The sequence below is a fragment of the Rutidosis leptorrhynchoides genome, chromosome 10 (assembly GCF_046630445.1).
Source record: "Rutidosis leptorrhynchoides isolate AG116_Rl617_1_P2 chromosome 10, CSIRO_AGI_Rlap_v1, whole genome shotgun sequence".
Lineage (NCBI taxonomy): Eukaryota > Viridiplantae > Streptophyta > Magnoliopsida > Asterales > Asteraceae > Rutidosis > Rutidosis leptorrhynchoides.
The window spans coordinates 324,095,187-324,115,653 of record NC_092342.1 but is presented as its reverse complement, the minus strand read 5'-3'; the positions used below and the strand labels follow the sequence as shown (position 1 = coordinate 324,115,653).

Genomic DNA, 20,467 nt, shown 5'->3' with positions numbered 1-20,467 from the left:
TTTCTTCTTCATCTGATCTTCACGCTCCCAGGTGAACTCGGGTCCTCTACAAGCATTCCATCGAACCTTAACAATTGGTATCTTGTTTTGCTTAAGTCTTTTAACCTCACGATCCATTATTTCGACGGGTTCTTCGATGAATTGAAGTTTTTCGTTGATTTGGATTTCATCTAACGGAATAGTGAGATCTTCTTTAGCAAAACATTTCTTTAAATTCGAGACGTGGAAAGTGTTATGTACAGCCGCGAGTTGTTGAGGTAACTCTAGTCGGTAAGCTACTGGTCCGACACGATCAATAATCTTGAATGGTCCAATATACCTTGGATTTAATTTCCCTCGTTTACCAAATCGAACAACGCCTTTCCAAGGTGCAACTTTAAGCATGACCATCTCTCCAATTTCAAATTCTATATCTTTTCTTTTAATGTCAGCGTAGCTCTTTTGTCGACTTTGGGCGGTTTTCAACCGTTGTTGAATTTGGATGATCTTCTCGGTAGTTTCTTGTATAATCTCCGGACCCGTAATCTGTCTATCCCCCACTTCACTCCAACAAATCGGAGACCTGCACTTTCTACCATAAAGTGCTTCAAACGGCGCCATCTCAATGCTTGAATGGTAGCTGTTGTTGTAGGAAAATTCTGCTAACGGTAGATGTCGATCCCAACTGTTTCCGAAATCAATAACACATGCTCGTAGCATGTCTTCAAGCGTTTGTATCGTCCTTTCGCTCTGCCCATCAGTTTGTGGATGATAGGCAGTACTTATGTCTAGACGAGTTCCTAATGCTTGCTGTAATGTCTGCCAGAATCTTGAAATAAATCTGCCATCCCTATCAGAGATAATAGAGATTGGTATTCCATGTCTGGAGATGACTTCCTTCAAATACAGTCGTGCTAACTTCTCCATCTTGTCATCTTCTCTTATTGGTAGGAAGTGTGCTGATTTGGTGAGACGATCAACTATTACCCAAATAGTATCAAAACCACTTGCAGTCCTTGGCAATTTAGTGATGAAATCCATGGTAATGTTTTCCCATTTCCATTCCGGGATTTCGGGTTGTTGAAGTAGACCTGATGGTTTCTGATGCTCAGCTTTGACCTTAGAACACGTCAAACATTCTCCTACGTATTTAGCAACATCGGCTTTCATACCCGGCCACCAAAAATGTTTCTTGAGATCCTTGTACATCTTCCCCGTTCCAGGATGTATTGAGTATCTGGTTTTATGAGCTTCTCTAAGTACCATTTCTCTCATATCTCCAAATTTTGGTACCCAAATCCTTTCAGCCCTATACCGGGTTCCGTCTTCCCGAATATTAAGATGCTTCTCCGATCCTTTGGGTATTTCATCCTTTAAATTTCCCTCTTTTAAAACTCCTTGTTGCGCCTCCTTTATTTGAGTAGTAATGTTATTATGAATCATTATATTCATAGATTTTACTCGAATGGGTTCTCTGTCCTTCCTGCTCAAGGCATCGGCTACCACATTTGCCTTCTCCGGGTGGTAACGAATCTCAAAGTCGTAATCATTCAATAATTCAATCCACCTACGCTGCCTCATATTCAGTTGTTTCTGATTAAATATGTGTTGAAGACTTTTGTGGTCGGTATATATAATACTTTTGACCCCATATAAGTAGTGCCTCCAAGTCTTTAATGCAAAAACAACCGCGCCTAATTCCAAATCATGCGTCGTATAATTTTGTTCGTGAATCTTCAATTGTCTAGACGCATAAGCAATCACCTTCGTTCGTTGCATTAATACACAACCGAGACCTTGCTTTGATGCATCACAATAAATCACAAAATCATCATTCCCTTCAGGCAATGACAATATAGGTGCCGTAGTTAGCTTTTTCTTCAATAACTGAAACGCTTTCTCTTGTTCATCATTCCATTCAAATTTCTTCCCTTTATGCGTTAATGCAGTCAAGGGTTTTGCTATTCTGGAAAAGTCTTGGATGAACCTTCTGTAGTAACCAGCTAGTCCTAAAAACTGGCGTATGTGTTTCGGAGTTTTCGGGGTTTCCCACTTTTCAACAGTTTCTATCTTTGTCGGATCCACCTTAATACCTTCTTTGTTCACTATGTGACCGAGGAATTGAACTTCTTCCAACCAAAATGCACACTTTGAAAACTTAGCGTACAATTCTTCCTTCCTCAATACTTCTAACACCTTTCTCAAATGTTCACCGTGTTCTTGGTCATTCTTTGAGTAAATAAGTATGTCATCAATGAAAACAATGACAAACTTGTCAAGGTATGGTCCACACACTCGGTTCATAAGGTCCATGAACACAGCTGGTGCATTAGTTAAACCAAACGGCATGACCATAAACTCGTAATGACCGTAACGTGTTCTGAAAGCAGTCTTTGGAATATCATCTTCTTTCACCCGCATTTGATGATACCCGGAACGTAAGTCAATCTTTGAATAAACAGACGAGCCTTGTAGTTGATCAAATAAGTCGTCGATTCTCGGTAGTGGGTAGCGGTTCTTGATGGTAAGTTTGTTCAACTCTCGGTAGTCGATACACAACCTGAATGTACCATCTTTCTTCTTGACAAACAAAACAGGAGCTCCCCACGGTGATGTGCTTGGTCGAATGAAACCACGCTCTAAAAGTTCTTGTAATTGGCTTTGCAGTTCTTTCATCTCGCTGGGTGCGAGTCTGTAAGGAGCACGAGCTATTGGTGCAGCTCCTGGTACAAGATCTATTTGAAATTCAACGGATCGATGTGGGGGTAATCCCGGTAATTCTTTCGGAAATACATCGGGAAATTCTTTTGCAATGGGAACATCATTGATGCTCTTTTCTTCAGTTTGTACTTTCTCGACGTGTGCTAGAACAGCATAGCAACCTTTTCTTATTAGTTTTTGTGCCTTCAAATTACTAATAAGATGTAGCTTCGTGTTGCCCTTTTCTCCATACACCATTAAGGGTTTTCCTTTTTCTCGTATAATGCGAATTGCATTTTTGTAACAGACGATCTCCGCTTTCACTTCTTTCAACCAGTCCATACCGATTATCACATCAAAACTCCCTAACTCTACTGGTATCAAATCAATCTTAAATGTTTCGCTAACCAGTTTAATTTCTCGATTCCGACATATATTATCTGCTGAAATTAATTTACCATTTGCTAATTCGAGTAAAAATTTACTATCCAAAGGCGTCAATGGACAACTTAATTTAGCACAAAAATCTCTACTCATATAGCTTCTATCCGCACCAGAATCAAATAAAACGTAAGCAGATTTATTGTCAATAAGAAACGTACCCGTAACAAGCTCCGGGTCTTCCTGTGCCTCTACCGCATTAATATTGAAAACTCTTCCACGGCCTTGTCCATTCGTGTTCTCCTGGTTCGGGCAATTTCTAATAATGTGGCCTGGTTTTCCACATTTATAACAAACTACATTGGCATAACTTGCTCCGACACTACTTGCTCCGCCATTACTCGTTCCGACACCATTTGTTCCTTTCGTTCTATTAACCCCTGGTCCGTAGACCTCACACTTCGCCGCGCTATGACCATTTCTTTTACACTTGTTGCAAAATTTGGTGCAGAACCCCGAGTGATTCTTTTCACACCTTTGGCATAGCTGCTTCTGATTGTTGTTGTTGTTGCGGTTATTATTGTTGTTGGGATGATTGTTGTAGTTGCTGTTGTTGTTGTTGTTGTTGTTGTTGGGCCGTTTGTTGTAGTTGCGATTGATGTTGCGATTGTTGGGATAATTGTTGCGATTATTGTTGTAATTGCTGTTGTTGTTGTATTGGTGATTCTTATCACCGTTTTCCTCCCACTTTCTTTTGACTTGTTTCACATTGGCCTCTTCAGCAGTCTGTTCTTTAATTCTTTCTTCAATCTGGTTCACGAGTTTGTGAGCCATTCTACATGCCTGTTGTATGGAGGCGGGCTCGTGTGAACTTATATCTTCTTGGATTCTTTCCGGTAATCCTTTCACAAACGCGTCGATCTTCTCTTCCTCATCTTCGAATGCTCCCGGACACAATAGGCACAATTCTGTGAATCGTCTTTCGTACGTGGTAATATCAAATCCTTGGGTTCGTAACCCTCTAAGTTCTGTCTTGAGCTTATTGACCTCGGTTCTGGGACGGTACTTCTCGTTCATCAAGTGCTTGAATGCTGACCACGGTAGTGCGTACGCATCATCTTGTCCCACTTGCTCTAGATAGGTATTCCACCATGTTAACGCAGAACCTGTGAAGGTATGCGTAGCGTACTTCACTTTGTCCTCTTCAGTACACTTACTTATGGCAAACACCGATTCAACCTTCTCGGTCCACCGTTTCAATCCGATCGGTCCTTCGGTTCCATCAAATTCCAAAGGTTTGCAGGCAGTGAATTCTTTGTAGGTGCATCCTACACAATTTCCTGTACTGCTAGATCCAAGGTTATTGTTGGTATGTAGCGCAGCCTGTACTGCGGCTATGTTTGAAGCTAGAAAAGTACGGAATTCCTCTTCATTCATATTCACGGTGTGTCGAGTAGTCGGTGCCATTTCCTTCAAAATAGTTAAATGGAACAAGTTAATCATACAGAATATTAAGAGTAGTTAATAGTATTTCGTAGCATAATATGAACTCATTTATAAAAGCTTTTTCTTCATATTAGCGTTTTATAAGTTTAAATTCGGGTAGTACCTACCCGTTAAGTTCATACTTAGTAGCTAATATACAATTCAACTACTACAATTCTATATGACAAACTGATTGTAATAATATTTCGCGTTCAAACATTTATACAATATTTTACAAACTTACAATACCGCTTATTTTACATAAAGCATGAAATATAGCACACAATAACTTTGATACAAGATAGTTGTGAAGATAATTCTAGCTAGTACACAAGTCGTTCAGCAAAGGCAATAAAGACACGTAATTCATACGTCCAGAAACAAGTCATGCATTCTGGTTTTACTAGGACTACTTCCCATCCTTGGTCTTGTGCAACATAACCGTTATGGCCGTTGATAAGACAGCGTGTTGTAACGTTATCAAAGGGACGAGGGTTACGTAATGTCCAACAGTCCCGTAATAATCTAAAAACCTCATTTCTTACCCCAATTACCGACTCTGTCACTTGTGGAAACGTTTTGTTTAATAGTTGTAGCCCGATGTTCTTGTTCTCACTTTGGTGAGAAGCGAACATTACTAATCCGTAAGCATAACATGCTTCTTTATGTTGCATGTTAGCCGCTTTTTCTAAATCACGAAGTCCAATATTCGGATATATTGAGTCAAAATAATTTCTTAACCCGTTGCGTAAAATAGCATTTGGGTTCCCCGCAATATATGCGTCAAAGTAAACACATCGTAACTTATGGGTTTCCCAATGTGATATCCCCCATCTTTCAAACGAAAGTCTCTTATAAACCAAGACATTCTTGGAACGTTCTTCGAATGTCTTACAAACTGATCTCGCCTTAAATAGTTGTGCCGAAGAATTCTGGCCGACTCTAGACAAGATTTCATCAATCATGTCTCCGGGTAGGTCTCTTAAAATATTGGGTTGTCTATCCATTTTGTGTTTTTAAACTGTAAAATAGACAAGAGTTAGTTTCATAAAAAAAATACTTATTAATACAAGCAATTTTTACATATATCATAAAGCATAAGAACACTATATTACATATATTACACCACACGAATACAACTATCTTATTCCGACTCGCTCGTTTCTTCTTCTTCGGTTTTGGTTCGTTTTGCCAAGTTTCTAGGGATATATGATGTTCCCCTAATACGAGCCGTCGTTGTCCACATTGGTTTAGAAAAACCTGGTGGTTTAGAGGTTCCCGGGTCATTGTTACAACTTAAGGACTTCGGGGGTTGACGATACATATAAAGTTCATCGGGGTTGGAATTAGATTTCTCTATTTTTATGCCCTTTCCCTTATTATTTTCTTTTGCCTTTTTAAATTCAGTTGGGGTAATTTCTATAACATCATCGGAATTCTCGTCGAAATCCGATTCATCGGAGAATTGGTAATCCTCCCAATATTTTGCTTCCTTGGCGGAAACACCATTGACCATAATTAACTTTGGTCGGTTGGTTGAGGATTTTCTTTTACTTAACCGTTTTATTATTTCCCCCACCGGTTCTATTTCTTCATCCGGTTCCGATTCTTCTTCCGGTTCCGATTCTTCTTCCGGTTCCGACTCTTCTTCCGGTTCCTCTTCGGGAACTTGTGAATCAGTCCACAAATCATTCCAATTTACATTTGACTCTTCATTATTATTAGGTGAGTCAATGGGACTTGTTCTAGAGGTAGACATCTATCACATAATATCAAACACGTTAAGAGATTAATATATCACATAATATTCATATGTTAAAAATATATAGTTTCCAACAAAAATGTTAAGCAATCATTTTTAAAGAAAACACAGTCGAAGTCCAGACTCACTAATGCATCCTAACAAACTCGATAAGACACACTAATGCAAATTTTCTGGTTCTCTAAGACCAACGCTCTGATACCAACTGAAATGTCCCGTTCTTATTGATTAAAAACGTTCCATATTAATTGATTTCGTTGCGAGGTTTTGACCTCTATATGAGACGTTTTTCAAAGACTGCATTCATTTTTAAAACAAACCATAACCTTTATTTCATAAATAAAGGTTTAAAAAGCTTTACGTAGATTATCAAATAATGATAATCTAAAATATCCTGTTTACACACGACCATTACATAATGGTTTACAATACAAATATGTTACATCGAAATCAGTTTCTTGAATGCAGTTTTTACACAATATCATACAAACATGGACTCCAAATCTTGTCCTTATTTTAGTATGCAACAGCGGAAGCTCTTAATATTCACCTGAGAATAAACATGCTTTAAACGTCAACAAAAATGTTGGTGAGTTATAGGTTTAACCTATATATATCAAATCGTAACAATAGACCACAAGATTTCATATTTCAATACACATCCCATACATAGAGATAAAAATCATTCATATGGTGAACACCTGGTAACCGACAATAACAAGATGCATATATAAGAATATCCCCATCATTCCGGGACACCCTTCGGATATGATATAAATTTCGAAGTACTAAAGCATCCGGTACTTTGGATGGGGTTTGTTAGGCCCAATAGATCTATCTTTAGGATTCGCGTCAATTAGGGTGTCTGTTCCCTAATTCTTAGATTACCAGACTTAATAAAAAGGGGCATATTCGATTTCGATAATTCAACCATAGAATGTAGTTTCACGTACTTGTGTCTATTTTGTAAATCATTTATAAAACCTGCATGTATTCTCATCCCAAAAATATTAGATTTTAAAAGTGGGACTATAACTCACTTTCACAGATTTTTACTTCGTCGGGAAGTAAGACTTGGCCACTGTTGATTCACGAACCTATAACAATATATACATATATATTAAAGTATGTTCAAAATATATTTACAACACTTTTAATATATTTTGATGTTTTAAGTTTATTAAGTCAGCTGTCCTCGTTAGTAACCTATAACTAGTTGTCCACAGTTAGATGTACAGAAATAAATCGATAAATATTATCTTGAATCAATCCACGACCCAGTGTATACGTATCTCAGTATTGATCATAACTCAAACTATATATATTTTGGAATCAACCTCAACCCTGTATAGCTAACTCCAACATTCACATATAGAGTGTCTATGGTTGTTCCGAAATATATATAGATGTGTCGAAATGATAGGTCGAAACATTGTATACGTGTCTATGGTATCTCAAGATTACATAATATACAATACAAGTTGATTAAGTTATGGTTGGAATAGATTTGTTACCAATTTTCACGTAGCTAAAATGAGAAAAATTATCCAATCTTGTTTTACCCATAACTTCTTCATTTTAAATCCGTTTTGAGTGAATCAAATTGCTATGGTTTCATATTGAACTCTATTTTATGAATCTAAACAGAAAAAGTATAGGTTTATAGTCGGAAAAATAAGTTACAAGTCGTTTTTGTAAAGGTAGTCATTTCAGTCGAAAGAACGACGTCTAGATGACCATTTTAGAAAACATACTTCCACTTTGAGTTTAACCATAATTTTTGGATATAGTTTCATGTTCATAATAAAAATCATTTTTTCAGAATAACAACTTTTAAATCAAAGTTTATCATAGTTTTTAATTAACTAACCCAAAACAGCCCGCGGTGTTACTACGACGGCGTAAATCCGGTTTTACGGTGTTTTTCGTGTTTCCAGGTTTTAAATCATTAAGTTAGCATATCATATAGATATAGAACATGTGTTTAGTTGATTTTAAAAGTCAAGTTAGAAGGATTAACTTTTGTTTGCGAACAAGTTTAGAATTAACTAAACTATGTTCTAGTGATTACAAGTTTAAACCTTCGAATAAGATAGCTTTATATGTATGAATCGAATGATGTTATGAACATCATTACTACCTTAATTTCCTTGGATAAACCTACTGGAAAAGAGAAAAATGGATCTAGCTTCAATGGATCCTTGGATGGCTCGAAGTTCTTGAAGCAGAATCATGACACGAAAACAAGTTCAAGTAAGATCATCACTTGAAATAAGATTGTTATAGTTATAGAAATTGAACCAAAGTTTGAATATGATTATTACCTTGTATTAGAATGATAACCTACTGTAAGAAACAAAGATTTCTTGAGGTTGGATGATCACCTTACAAGATTGGAAGTGAGCTAGCAAACTTGAAAGTATTCTTGATTTTATGAAACTAGAACTTTTAGAATTTATGAAGAACACTTAGAACTTGAAGATAGAACTTCAGAGAGATCAATTAGATGAAGAAAATTGAAGAATGAAAGTGTTTGTAGGTGTTTTTGGTCGTTGGTGTATGGATTAGATATAAAGGATATGTAATTTTGTTTTCATGTAAATAAGTCATGAATGATTACTCATATTTTTGTAATTTTATGAGATATTTCATGCTAGTTGCCAAATGATGGTTCCCACATGTGTTAGGTGACTCACATGGGCTGCTAAGAGCTGATCATTGGAGTGTATATACCAATAGTACATACATCTAAAAGTTGTGTATTGTACGAGTACGAATACGGGTGCATACGAGTAGAATTGTTGATGAAACTGAACGAGGATGTAATTGTAAGCATTTTTGTTAAGTAGAAGTATTTTGATAAGTGTATTGAAGTCTTTCAAAAGTGTATAAATACATATTAAAACACTACATGTATATACATTTTAACTGAGTCGTTAAGTCATCGTTAGTCGTTACATGTAAGTGTTGTTTTGAAACCTTTAGGTTAACGATCTTGTTAAATGTTGTTAACCCAATGTTTATAATATCAAATGAGATTTTAAATTATTATATTATCATGATATTATCATGTATGAATATCTCTTAATATGATATATATACATTAAATGTCTTTACAACGATAATCGTTACATATATGTCTCGTTTAAAAATCATTAAGTTAGTAGTCTTGTTTTTACATATGTAGTTCATTGTTAATATACTTTATGATATGTTTTCTTATCATAGTATCATGTTAACTATATATATATATCCATATATATGTCATCATATAGTTTTTACAAGTTTGAACGTTCGTGAATCACCGATCAACTTGGGTGGTCAATTGTCTATATGAAACATATTTCAATTAATCAAGTCTTAACAAGTTTGATTGCTTAACATGTTGGAAACATTTAATCATGTAAATATCAATCTCAATTAATATATATAAACATGGAAAAGTTCGGGTCACTACACCAATAATCAGCTCTTAGCAGCCCATGTGAGTCACCTAACACATGTGGGAACCATCATTTGGCAAGTAGCATGAAATATCTCATAAAATTACAAAAATATGAGTAATCATTCATGACTTATTTACATGAAAACAAAATTACATATCCTTTATATCTAATCCATACACCAACGACCAAAAAACCTACAAACACTTTCATTCTTCAATTTTCTTCATCTAATTGATCTCTCTCAAGTTCTATCTTCAAGTTCTAAGTGTTCTTCATAAATTCTACAAGTTCTAGTTACATAAAATCAAGAATACTTTCAAGTTTGCTAGCTCACTTCCAATCTTGTAAGGTGATCATCCAACCTCAAGAAATCTTTGTTTCTTACAGTAGGTTATCATTCTAATACAAGGTAATAATCATATTCAAACTTTGGTTCAATTTCTATAACTATAACAATCTTATTTCAAGTGATGATCTTACTTGAATTTGTTTTCGTGTCATGATTATGCTTCAAGAACTTCGAGCCATCCAAGGATCCGTTGAAGCTAGATCCATTTTTTTCTTTTCCAGTAGGTTTATCCAAGGAACTTAAGGTAGTAATGATGTTCATAACATCATTCGATTCATACATATAAAGCTATCTTATTCGAAGGTTTAAACTTGTAATCACTAGAACATAGTTTAGTTAATTCTAAACTTGTTCGCAAACAAAAGTTAATCCTTCTAACTTGACTTTTAAAATCAACTAAACACATGTTCTATATCTATATGATATGCTAACTTAATGATTTAAAACCTGGAGACACGAAAAACACCGTAAAACCGGATTTACGCCGTCGTAGTAACACCGCGGGCTGTTTTGGGTTAGTTAATTAAAAACTATGATAAACTTTGATTTAAAAGTTGTTATTCTGAGAAAATGATTTTTATTATGAACATGAAACTATATCCAAAAATTATGGTTAAACTCAAAGTGGAAGTATGTTTTCTAAAATGGTCATCTAGACGTCGTTCTTTCGACTGAAATGACTACCTTTACAAAAATGACTTGTAACTTATTTTTCCGACTATAAACCTATAATTTTTCTGTTTAGATTCATAAAATAGAGTTCAATATAAAACCATAGCAATTTTATTCACTCAAAACGGATTTAAAATGAAGAAGTTATGGGTAAAACAAGATTGGATAATTTTTCTCATTTTAGCTACGTGAAAATTGGTAACAAATCTATTCCAACCATAACTTAATCAACTTGTATTGTATATTATGTAATCTTGAGATACCATAGACACGTATACAATGTTTCGACCTATCATGTCGACACATCTATATATATTTCGGAACAACCATAGACACTCTATATGTGAATGTTGGAGTTAGCTATACAGGGTTGAGGTTGATTCCAAAATATATATAGTTTGAGTTGTGATCAATACTGAGATACGTATACACTGGGTCGTGGATTGATTCAAGATAATATTTATCAATTTATTTCTGTACATCTAACTGTGGACAACTAGTTGTAGGTTACTAACGAGGACAGCTGACTTAATAAACTTAAAACATCAAAATATATTAAAAGTGTTGTAAATATATTTTGAACATACTTTGATATATATGTATATATTGTTATAGGTTCGTGAATCAACCAGTGGCCAAGTCTTACTTCCCGACGAAGTAAAAATCTGTGAAAGTGAGTTATAGTCCCACTTTTAAAATCTAATATTTTTGGGATGAGAATACATGCAGGTTTTATAAATGATTTACAAAATAGACACAAGTACGTGAAACTACATTCTATGGTTGAATTATCGAAATCGAATATGCCCCTTTTTATTAAGTCTGGTAATCTAAGAATTAGGGAACAGACACCCTAATTGACGCGAATCCTAAAGATAGATCTATTGGGCCTAACAAACCCCATCCAAAGTACCGGATGCTTTAGTACTTCGAAATTTATATCATATCCGAAGGGTGTCCCGGAATGATGGGGATATTCTTATACATGCATCTTGTTAATGTCGGTTACCAGGTGTTCACCATATGAATGATTTTTATCTCTATGTATGGGATGTGTATTGAAATATGAAATCTTGTGGTCTATTATTATGATTTGATATGTATAGGTTAAACCTATAACTCACCAACATTTTTGTTGACGTTTTAAGCATGTTTATTCTCAGGTGATTATTAAGAGCTTCTGCTGTCGCATACTTAAATAAGGACGAGATTTGGAGTCCATGCTTGTATGATATTGTGTAAAAACTGCATTCAAGAAACTTATTTTGTTGTAACATATTTGTATTGTAAACCATTATGTAATGGTCGTGTGTAAACAGGATATTTTAGATTATCATTATTTGATAATCTACGTAAAGCTTTTTAAACCTTTATTGATGAAATAAAGGTTATGGTTTGTTTTAAAATGAATGCAGTCTTTGAAATACGTCTCATATAGAGGTCAAAACCTCGCAACGAAATCAATTAATATGGAACGTTTTTAATCAATAAGAACGGGACATTTCACTTGTGTCTAAACGTAAAACAGTTATAAAAGTTGCGCATGTATTCTCAGCCCAAAAATATAGATAAAAAGGGAGCAAATGAAAACTCACGATACGATACGATAGTTTGTAGTAAATATGCATATGACGGTATTGATACAAGTACAGAATTGTCCTCGGATTCACGAACCTATATCATTTGTATATTCATTAACACATATAATTGAAATCGAACAAACATATATTTTATTGTTAGTGATATAGCTTTTGTATTAATAATTTATATATATTTTATTATTTAATTAAATGTATTTATTTTGTATATTTTAAAATACATAAGAAATTTTATATAGTTAAGTTATGTATTTTAAATATATTTTTATATGTATATTATTTGTTTGTTAAAACAGTAGTTATAATAATACTAAGATAATATTAGTAAAAATAATAATAATGACAGTATAAATTTTAATATTAATGATTTTAATATTGATGATAGTTTTATTAATAACTCCTATAATTTTAATTCTAATAATAATACTTGTAGTTTTTAAATGAAAAATTTAATAACAATGATAATGAAAATAATCATTTTGATAATAATACTTCACACTTAATAATAATAATAATTATAAAAATCTTATTACTAATGATAATTTTAATAACAATACTTAAAAAAAAATATTAATACTAAGATTAATGAAAATAATAATAACTTTTATTATTTTCATAATAATAATAATAATAATAATAATAATAATACTACTTAATTATAAGAATACTAGCAATAATAATACTAATATCTAGTAATAGCATTAACAAATATAATAGTAATAATAATAATAATAATAATAATAATAATAATAATAATAATAATAATAATAATATTATGAAGACTACCTTTAAAAGCCCTTTCAAAAAAATATGCCTTGGACGGGACTCGAACCCGTGACCTCTTGAAACCCATCAACACTCTCAAACCATCCCTCTGCTTATACTTTTCTGATTTAAACACCAACTAATTTTATTTAAACCCGTTTTCTGTCTCTTCCTTTATCTTTTTCTTCGTTTTTTTTATTCAACCAAAATCAAATAACAACTGCGTATTACTTATTCTGAATTAGGACAAGGATTTGGAACAGAGTAAACGAAATGGTGGTATGGGATTAATAAAAACGAAAAAAAAATAAAAAAGTTGCTGCTTCTGTTTCTGCAGTTCACGAAAAAGAAAGAAAAAAATAATTATGATTTTGCTTTTTAGATCGTTATGGATAAATGTTATAACACAAGTTATGTTTAAAAACACTCCTAGAATCTATTGGAATCGTCAATTTAACTGTAAACATCAATATGACTTCGAATTTTAGGATGAACAAATTCGTTGACTTTTTGAAAACTAACTTTGACTTGAAAATTAAGAATCGATAAAACGAATTGGAGTTTGATATTTTGCAGAAAGTTTCTCTAGGGAATTCCTAATAAAACTGCATTTACACTTTTTGAAATGGGATTCGATATCTAGTTTTTGACATAAGGAACAAGAACAGAGGTTATCGATGGATAAAAATAAAAATTTGTTTTGATTAATACATTGCAGTAGTGGATATGAATGTGATAACAATCTTAAGTTTTATAGCCAAGAATTCAATAGAAAACAAAGTTATAACCAGTAGAGAACTTAAAAAATTCATCACGATAGAACAGAAATAAATAAAAATATAAAAGTATATCACGATGAGGAAAAAAAATATAAAAATAGATTGCAAATCAAATAATGCAGAATCACGGTTTATAAAAATCAAAAGTAATTAGTGTCTTGACCTAATTTAGGTATTAGGTTCTGATTCTTTTTTTTTTTTTTTATAAATATATTAATAAATATAATACTAATAATTATATTAATAATAATAATAATACTTTTAATATTATTGATAATTGATAATGATAATTAATAATAATAATAATAATAAGTATAACAATAATAATAATAATATTAGTAATAATGATAATAATAATAATACAAATATGAATTATACTTTTAATACTAATGATAATAATAATATTATTAATAATAATAATTAGCAATAATAATATTAATAATAATATTATTATAAATAAGTTGTATTAGTATAACAATAATAATAATACTAATAATAATATTAGTAATGATAATAATAATAATTCTTAAATGATAATAGTAATAATTATGTTAATCATATTAATAATCACATTAACCATAATAAATGATAATGATGAGTGATAATAATAATATTAATATAACAAATTAATATTAATACATAATTATTTATAAGTAATGGTTCGTGAATCGTCGGAATTAGTCGAGGTTAAATAAAATCATGTAAAGACTTTGTTTAAATTTAGTCGGAAATTTTCGGGTTATTACACAACTTAAGTTTTAGATTAGTTCACAAATATCAAGATAATTATAAGTTTTTTTCTCGTTGGGAAAACAATTGCACTCAGGATATCAAACAATTATTGTTTAAATGAATCAGTTGGTTAGTTTGAAGATGAAGATGAACCAAAATTATATGTTATATATATATATACTTAGAAATGGATCATGATGGAATTCAGAATGACCGACAATATTTTTAAGACGGAAAGAAGACTAAGCACTTAGATCACGAAAAGAATAATACTCAATTTCGAGGACAAAGTAACAAAAAGATTTGTGATTTTTTTACTTAATTTAAGTTGAAGGGGCTATACATTTAGAGGACACCTAAATTTATTATATTATTTTTGTAGGTAACTCATATTTAAAAATAATTTTATAAATTCATACGTTTTTATCGTTTATACTAAAATCGGACTATAAAGTTAATAAAGAAAAAAAGTAAACGGACATAAATACTAACGAGATTATTTGTATATCTTTCTCAAAGTGCAAGAGCATCTTTATTATTTTTAATCCTATCAATAATTTGATCTGATACAAACTATATGCATATATTTTTTTATTCTAATTTAATGCATCGTATTGTCATTGGACAGATTTATGGTAATTGCTTAAAAACTACGGAGTAAGTATATATAACTCTAGATTAGAATTATATCAGAAAAAAGGTTATTGGTCTATTACAAGATCTAAACGAATCGTGTTTGAATTGTGTTTGATTTTTCTTTCAATTTTTATTTTATTTTATTTTATTTATTTATTTATATTTATTTATTTTTTGTGAACCTTCTGCGTGGCTGCTCTTCCTCTCTCCATTTCTTTCTTTCTTTCTGTACCTATCTCTCTCACACACAAACATATACATACACATCGTATATATCTATAAATCTCACACGGCATGCGGAAATTCGTAGCACAAAGAACCAAAAGTTTACTCAAAAATACATCAACAACTTCCTCCTTATTATTCAACCATTATTCTCATCAATCTTCATCTTTAAATTCTAGATATTATAATAATATTAATAATAATAATTATACTTCACGGTTTGCTCGATTCTTCACGTCAATCAACGATACTACCTCAATGGCTTCCGACAAATCAACGCCGCCGGTCACCGTTGAATCGCTTAACCCTAAGGTCTTCTATTTGATGAATCACATCGTTGATTTACTGTTTATTCGTTGATTTGTTTTTATTTATGTTAGCTTGTTAGCTCGAGATTTAGTATTACCTAATGTTTAGTGTTAATTTGTTCATTTGTGTATTTAGTGTCTTAATCAGTTGATTGATGATATTATTATGTTTGTATGTATGTATATGTGTAGATCTAAGAACATATTTGATCTGTAACAAATTCAATTCAATTTATCATTAAAGTAATGTAATAATCACTTTATTTATATAAAAAAGTGAGCTCCATTAATGAAGTGTATGGATGGCTTATGTGATACTCTGTATTATACTATTAAGTATCATTTATATGACAGTGAGTAGAGACCTAATTTATATACAGTCTCTAATTAATTATACTTTATGCTAGCTTTAATTGCTTGCTTGTGGGGTGTTTAGCCTTGGGCCCTGAGTTCCTTGCAAGAGGTCTCAGATTCCCGTATAGGGCGAATATTGATGAGTTGGAAACAACCAGAGAGTAATCCTGTTGGGCTGCGTACATAGTATGAGGTCGGATTACTCGTGTGGGTTTTTTCCTTTTAGGGTTTGTTTATTGTAGGAGTTATATACTTTTGCTTACTAATTTGTTCTAAATAACACCTCTTAAAATACACAAAAGGCAAAAGGTTAGCTAGAATGATATATGTACTAACGATTTTCCTTTTATTGGCAGGTTTTGAAATGTGAGTATGCTGTACGTGGTGAAATTGTTTCGCTGGCTCAGGTAATGAAATGATTTGTGTTGACTATAGGGTATATATTTGTTAATGGATGTCTTAATGGAAAAATTGCTACATTATTTTGCAATCCTTGTATATTACCATGAGATGCTCCGATATATGATGGTTTCTGATGTTTATACAAATATTAATAACAGAAATTACAGCAAGACTTGTTAGCAAATCCAGGTTCTCAACCTTTTGAGGAGGTATTATTTTCTCAATGTTTATTTACTTCTTCTGTTACAAAAATGTTCATTATGCTACACTGCTGTCTGCTGACATATAATGTTTTGCAGATACTTTACTGTAACATTGGAAATCCACAATCTCTTGGTCAACAGCCCATCACTTTCTTCAGAGAGGTTCTTGCATTATGTGATCATCCCACCATATTGGACAAGAGTGAAACACAGGGTTTGTTTAGGTATGGATACATATAAGCTGCTTGTGTCAATAACGAGATTATCTTCAAGTCATAATATTCAGTCATCATTAAACTTGGTTCATTACTCGTCTTTTAATTCAACTATTGTTTGTGAACTCTTACAGTGCAGATTCCATTGAGCGAGCATGGCAGATCCTTGATCAGATTCCTGGAAGAGCTACTGGGGCATATAGTCACAGTCAGGTAAAATAATTGCTGCCTATCTGCAGCTTATTACTATGACACTATTTTTGCATACACAATATACTGACCCTGTATCATATGGGTTAATACAGTAGTTGTATGACTTGAGTTGTATTTTGACATCAGGGTGTTAAGGGACTGCGTGATTCCATTGCTGCTGGAATTGAAGCCCGTGATGGCTTTCCTGCTGACCCGAATGACATATTCTTGACAGATGGCGCAAGTCCAGCGGTAAAGATTTTTAATCTGCCGTTTTCATTTTTTATATAAGAAATACGGAACATGTCATATTAATTGTAGATTGTATTATCTTGCAATACCAGGTCCATATGATGATGCAGTTACTAATAAGATCAGAAAGTGATGGAATATTCTGTCCAATTCCTCAGTACCCTCTTTACTCTGCTTCAATTGCCCTTCATGGTGGCACTCTTGTATGTCTTCATGTTACCAAAATCTATTGTTTTCATAATTGTACCATATTTATTAACTTTATTTGCAATTTGATTTATGATCGTCCATTTCTAGCTTACTAGAGCAATGCATAATGATTTTTCAGGTTCCTTATTATCTGAATGAAGAAACAGGGTGGGGACTTGAGATCTCTGAGCTCAAGAAGCAACTTGAAACTGCTAGACAAAAGGGTATTACTGTTAGGGCCTTGGTCGTGATTAATCCAGGAAACCCAACAGGCCAGGTAATTTTATATTTTATATTATTTTTAATAACATGAATAAATGTATTCTATTATTCTCTCTTTTATCTGATACAAAGAATTATACTATCAAAAAAATGATTATGTAGGTTCTTGCTGAGGATAACCAAGGAGATATTGTTGAGTTCTGCAAGAAAGAAGGTTTGGTTCTTCTAGCAGATGAGGTATATCAGGAAAATATCTATGTCCCGGAAAAGCAATTTCACTCTTTTAAAAAAGTGGCTCGTTCTATGGGATATGGTGACAAGGATATTCCCTTGGTATCCTTTCAATCAGTGTCTAAAGGTAGCTTTTTTATTAAGTGAGTGCTATAGGGTGTCACTGTTTCGGTTTCATACAAGATTTTATAAATATTTGGTGATCTTTAGGGTACTATGGTGAGTGTGGGAAAAGAGGTGGTTACATGGAGGTTACCGGTTTTACCCCTGAAGTTAGGGAACAAATATACAAGGTGGCATCTGTGAATCTTTGTTCAAATATTTCTGGTCAAATTCTTGCAAGCCTTGTCATGAGCCCTCCAAAGGTATCTCTCCGTCTGAAATAATATAGTTTAATGATGTGACAGAGTAGTATTCAGTTTGATTATAAGTTCACTCTTGTATGTAGGTTGGAGATGAATCATATGAGTCCTATTTTGCTGAAAAAGATGGGATCCTACAATCGTTAGCAAGGCGTGCGAAGGTCAGTTCAACAAAAATATAGATTGAATTTTCAGATTTTCTTGTATGTTATATGTTGATCACACATATCTTGTTTAATCTTGGTAACATATTTCATTACTGCAAATAGACATTGGAAGATGCACTGAACAACTTAGAGGGTGTTACTTGCAACAAAGCTGAAGGTGCAATGTATCTTTTCCCACACATTCGACTTCCCAACAAAGCCATACAAGCAGCAGAAGCAGCTAAAAAAGCACCAGATGCATTTTATGCTAGTCGTCTCCTAAACGCCACTGGCATAGTTGTGGTTCCCGGTTCTGGTTTTGGTCAGGTAACATTTTTAAGTATTTTAACTACTATGTTCATATTACGATCCCATATCGCGCAAATGTAAGTTTGGTTGGTGGCTTATAAGCCCAGGCAGTGGCGGAACCAGGATTTTTTTTCACCGGGGGCGATTTTTTTTTTTTTTTAAAAGCGTTCGCAACCTTTTGGGTCATGGGCTTTTGGGTTGGGGGCAAAATTTGGAGGTTTTTGGGCAAACTATGGAGGCTTTTTGGGGCAAAATCAAATTTTAAGCCTCGAATTTCAAATCGATTGGGGCAAAGTAAAAAAAATCCAAAATTTTAGCATTGGAAAATTTCAAATCCACTGGGGGCAGGTGCCCCCTGCCCCTATGTAGTTTCGCCTACAAGCCCAGGTGTCCCCCCCTCATAGAAGTTGGTTTAGGGGAGTGACTAGTGTTGTGGAACTCAGAATTACTCAGCGAGTAGTCGGTTTTTGCAACTCGGGGAGTACTTGGCTAGTACTTGGTCAAACTTGGTTAAACCTGGCCAACTCGGATTACTTGGAAAATCGGTCAAAACTGTGGATTAGTGGTCAAAGTCAAACTTGGTCAAAGTCGAACTTGGTCAACATCCGAGTTGCAGCGTACTCCCCAAAACGTCCGGAACGAGTACTCCCCGAGTAGCGATTTTTACAACCTTCAAAGTGAGTTCTACACTTTGGTTTATGGCTTGATACGTGCTAGTATGAGTCTATGAGATAGGTTCATATCTGTTCATTAAACATTACATGATCCTGTCTGTGCAATAATGGAAGATCTTTTTAAAATTGGTTAACCCTTGAAACATGTACTGGTGGTGTAACTAATGAGTTGATCGATCTACAACAGGTTCCCGGAACATGGCATTTTAGGTGCACAATTTTACCACAAGAGGAAAAAATTCCGGCGATTGTTACGCGGTTGACAGAATTTCACCAGAAGTTCATGGACGAGTTCCGTGATTGATTTGCACCACATTCTGCTTTCGTTTCTGACAAAATAGACAGTTGAGAAAATTTGAAATAAAAAGGTCTAAAATAACTTTTGTTACAGCTTTGCTATGTGTTTTTTAGCTTGCTGCGAAACAATGATTAGGTGCGGTTTATGTTTTTTTGGGGCCTTGGACCAATATTCTTGAGTGATACTTTATGCTTCTATTAAGGTTTCCCCTTGATAGAACCTGTTTTGGCTCTAGTAACATATTTTTGGAATCCAATTTGCTATACTGTTCTTGTTTTATTTATATCTTACTTTTTGTGAAGCCTTGGTTAAAGTTAATAACCCCAATTACATTATTTAAAACCCTTGGTTTGTACAGCCTTGAAAACAGAAACCAAGTGTGATCTACATATATAGATCTTAATACTTTAGCCTAGATTTTAATAACCCCAATCCACCATTGTCTAAAGAAGCCAATGCTAAATCTCATTTCATTCAAGTCAACTTTTTCCGATTTAAACCACCACCCTAAAAGAAAGAGGCACCCATACTTTCAAGTAATTGCCTCATTTTTTAGAATAGACGAAGTAAACGCCATTACTATCTATGACCAAAGTTGGCT

General features: G+C 33.4%; 1 protein-coding gene across 1 annotated transcript; it reads left to right on the top strand.

The window, feature by feature from the left end:
• The first annotated feature begins 15,532 nt into the window (after positions 1 to 15,532).
• LOC139872580 (alanine aminotransferase 2) lies at positions 15,533 to 20,167 on the top strand. The gene is made up of 13 exons (XM_071860487.1): positions 15,533 to 15,821; positions 16,528 to 16,578; positions 16,732 to 16,782; positions 16,873 to 17,000; positions 17,126 to 17,204; positions 17,331 to 17,435; positions 17,528 to 17,638; positions 17,764 to 17,901; positions 18,009 to 18,204; positions 18,288 to 18,442; positions 18,526 to 18,600; positions 18,709 to 18,912; positions 19,756 to 20,167. The coding sequence occupies exons 1-13, from the start codon at positions 15,579 to 15,581 to the stop codon at positions 19,870 to 19,872; spliced, it is 1,653 nt and encodes a 550-aa protein (XP_071716588.1). The 5' UTR covers positions 15,533 to 15,578; the 3' UTR covers positions 19,873 to 20,167.
• The last annotated feature ends 300 nt before the right edge of the window (positions 20,168 to 20,467 follow it).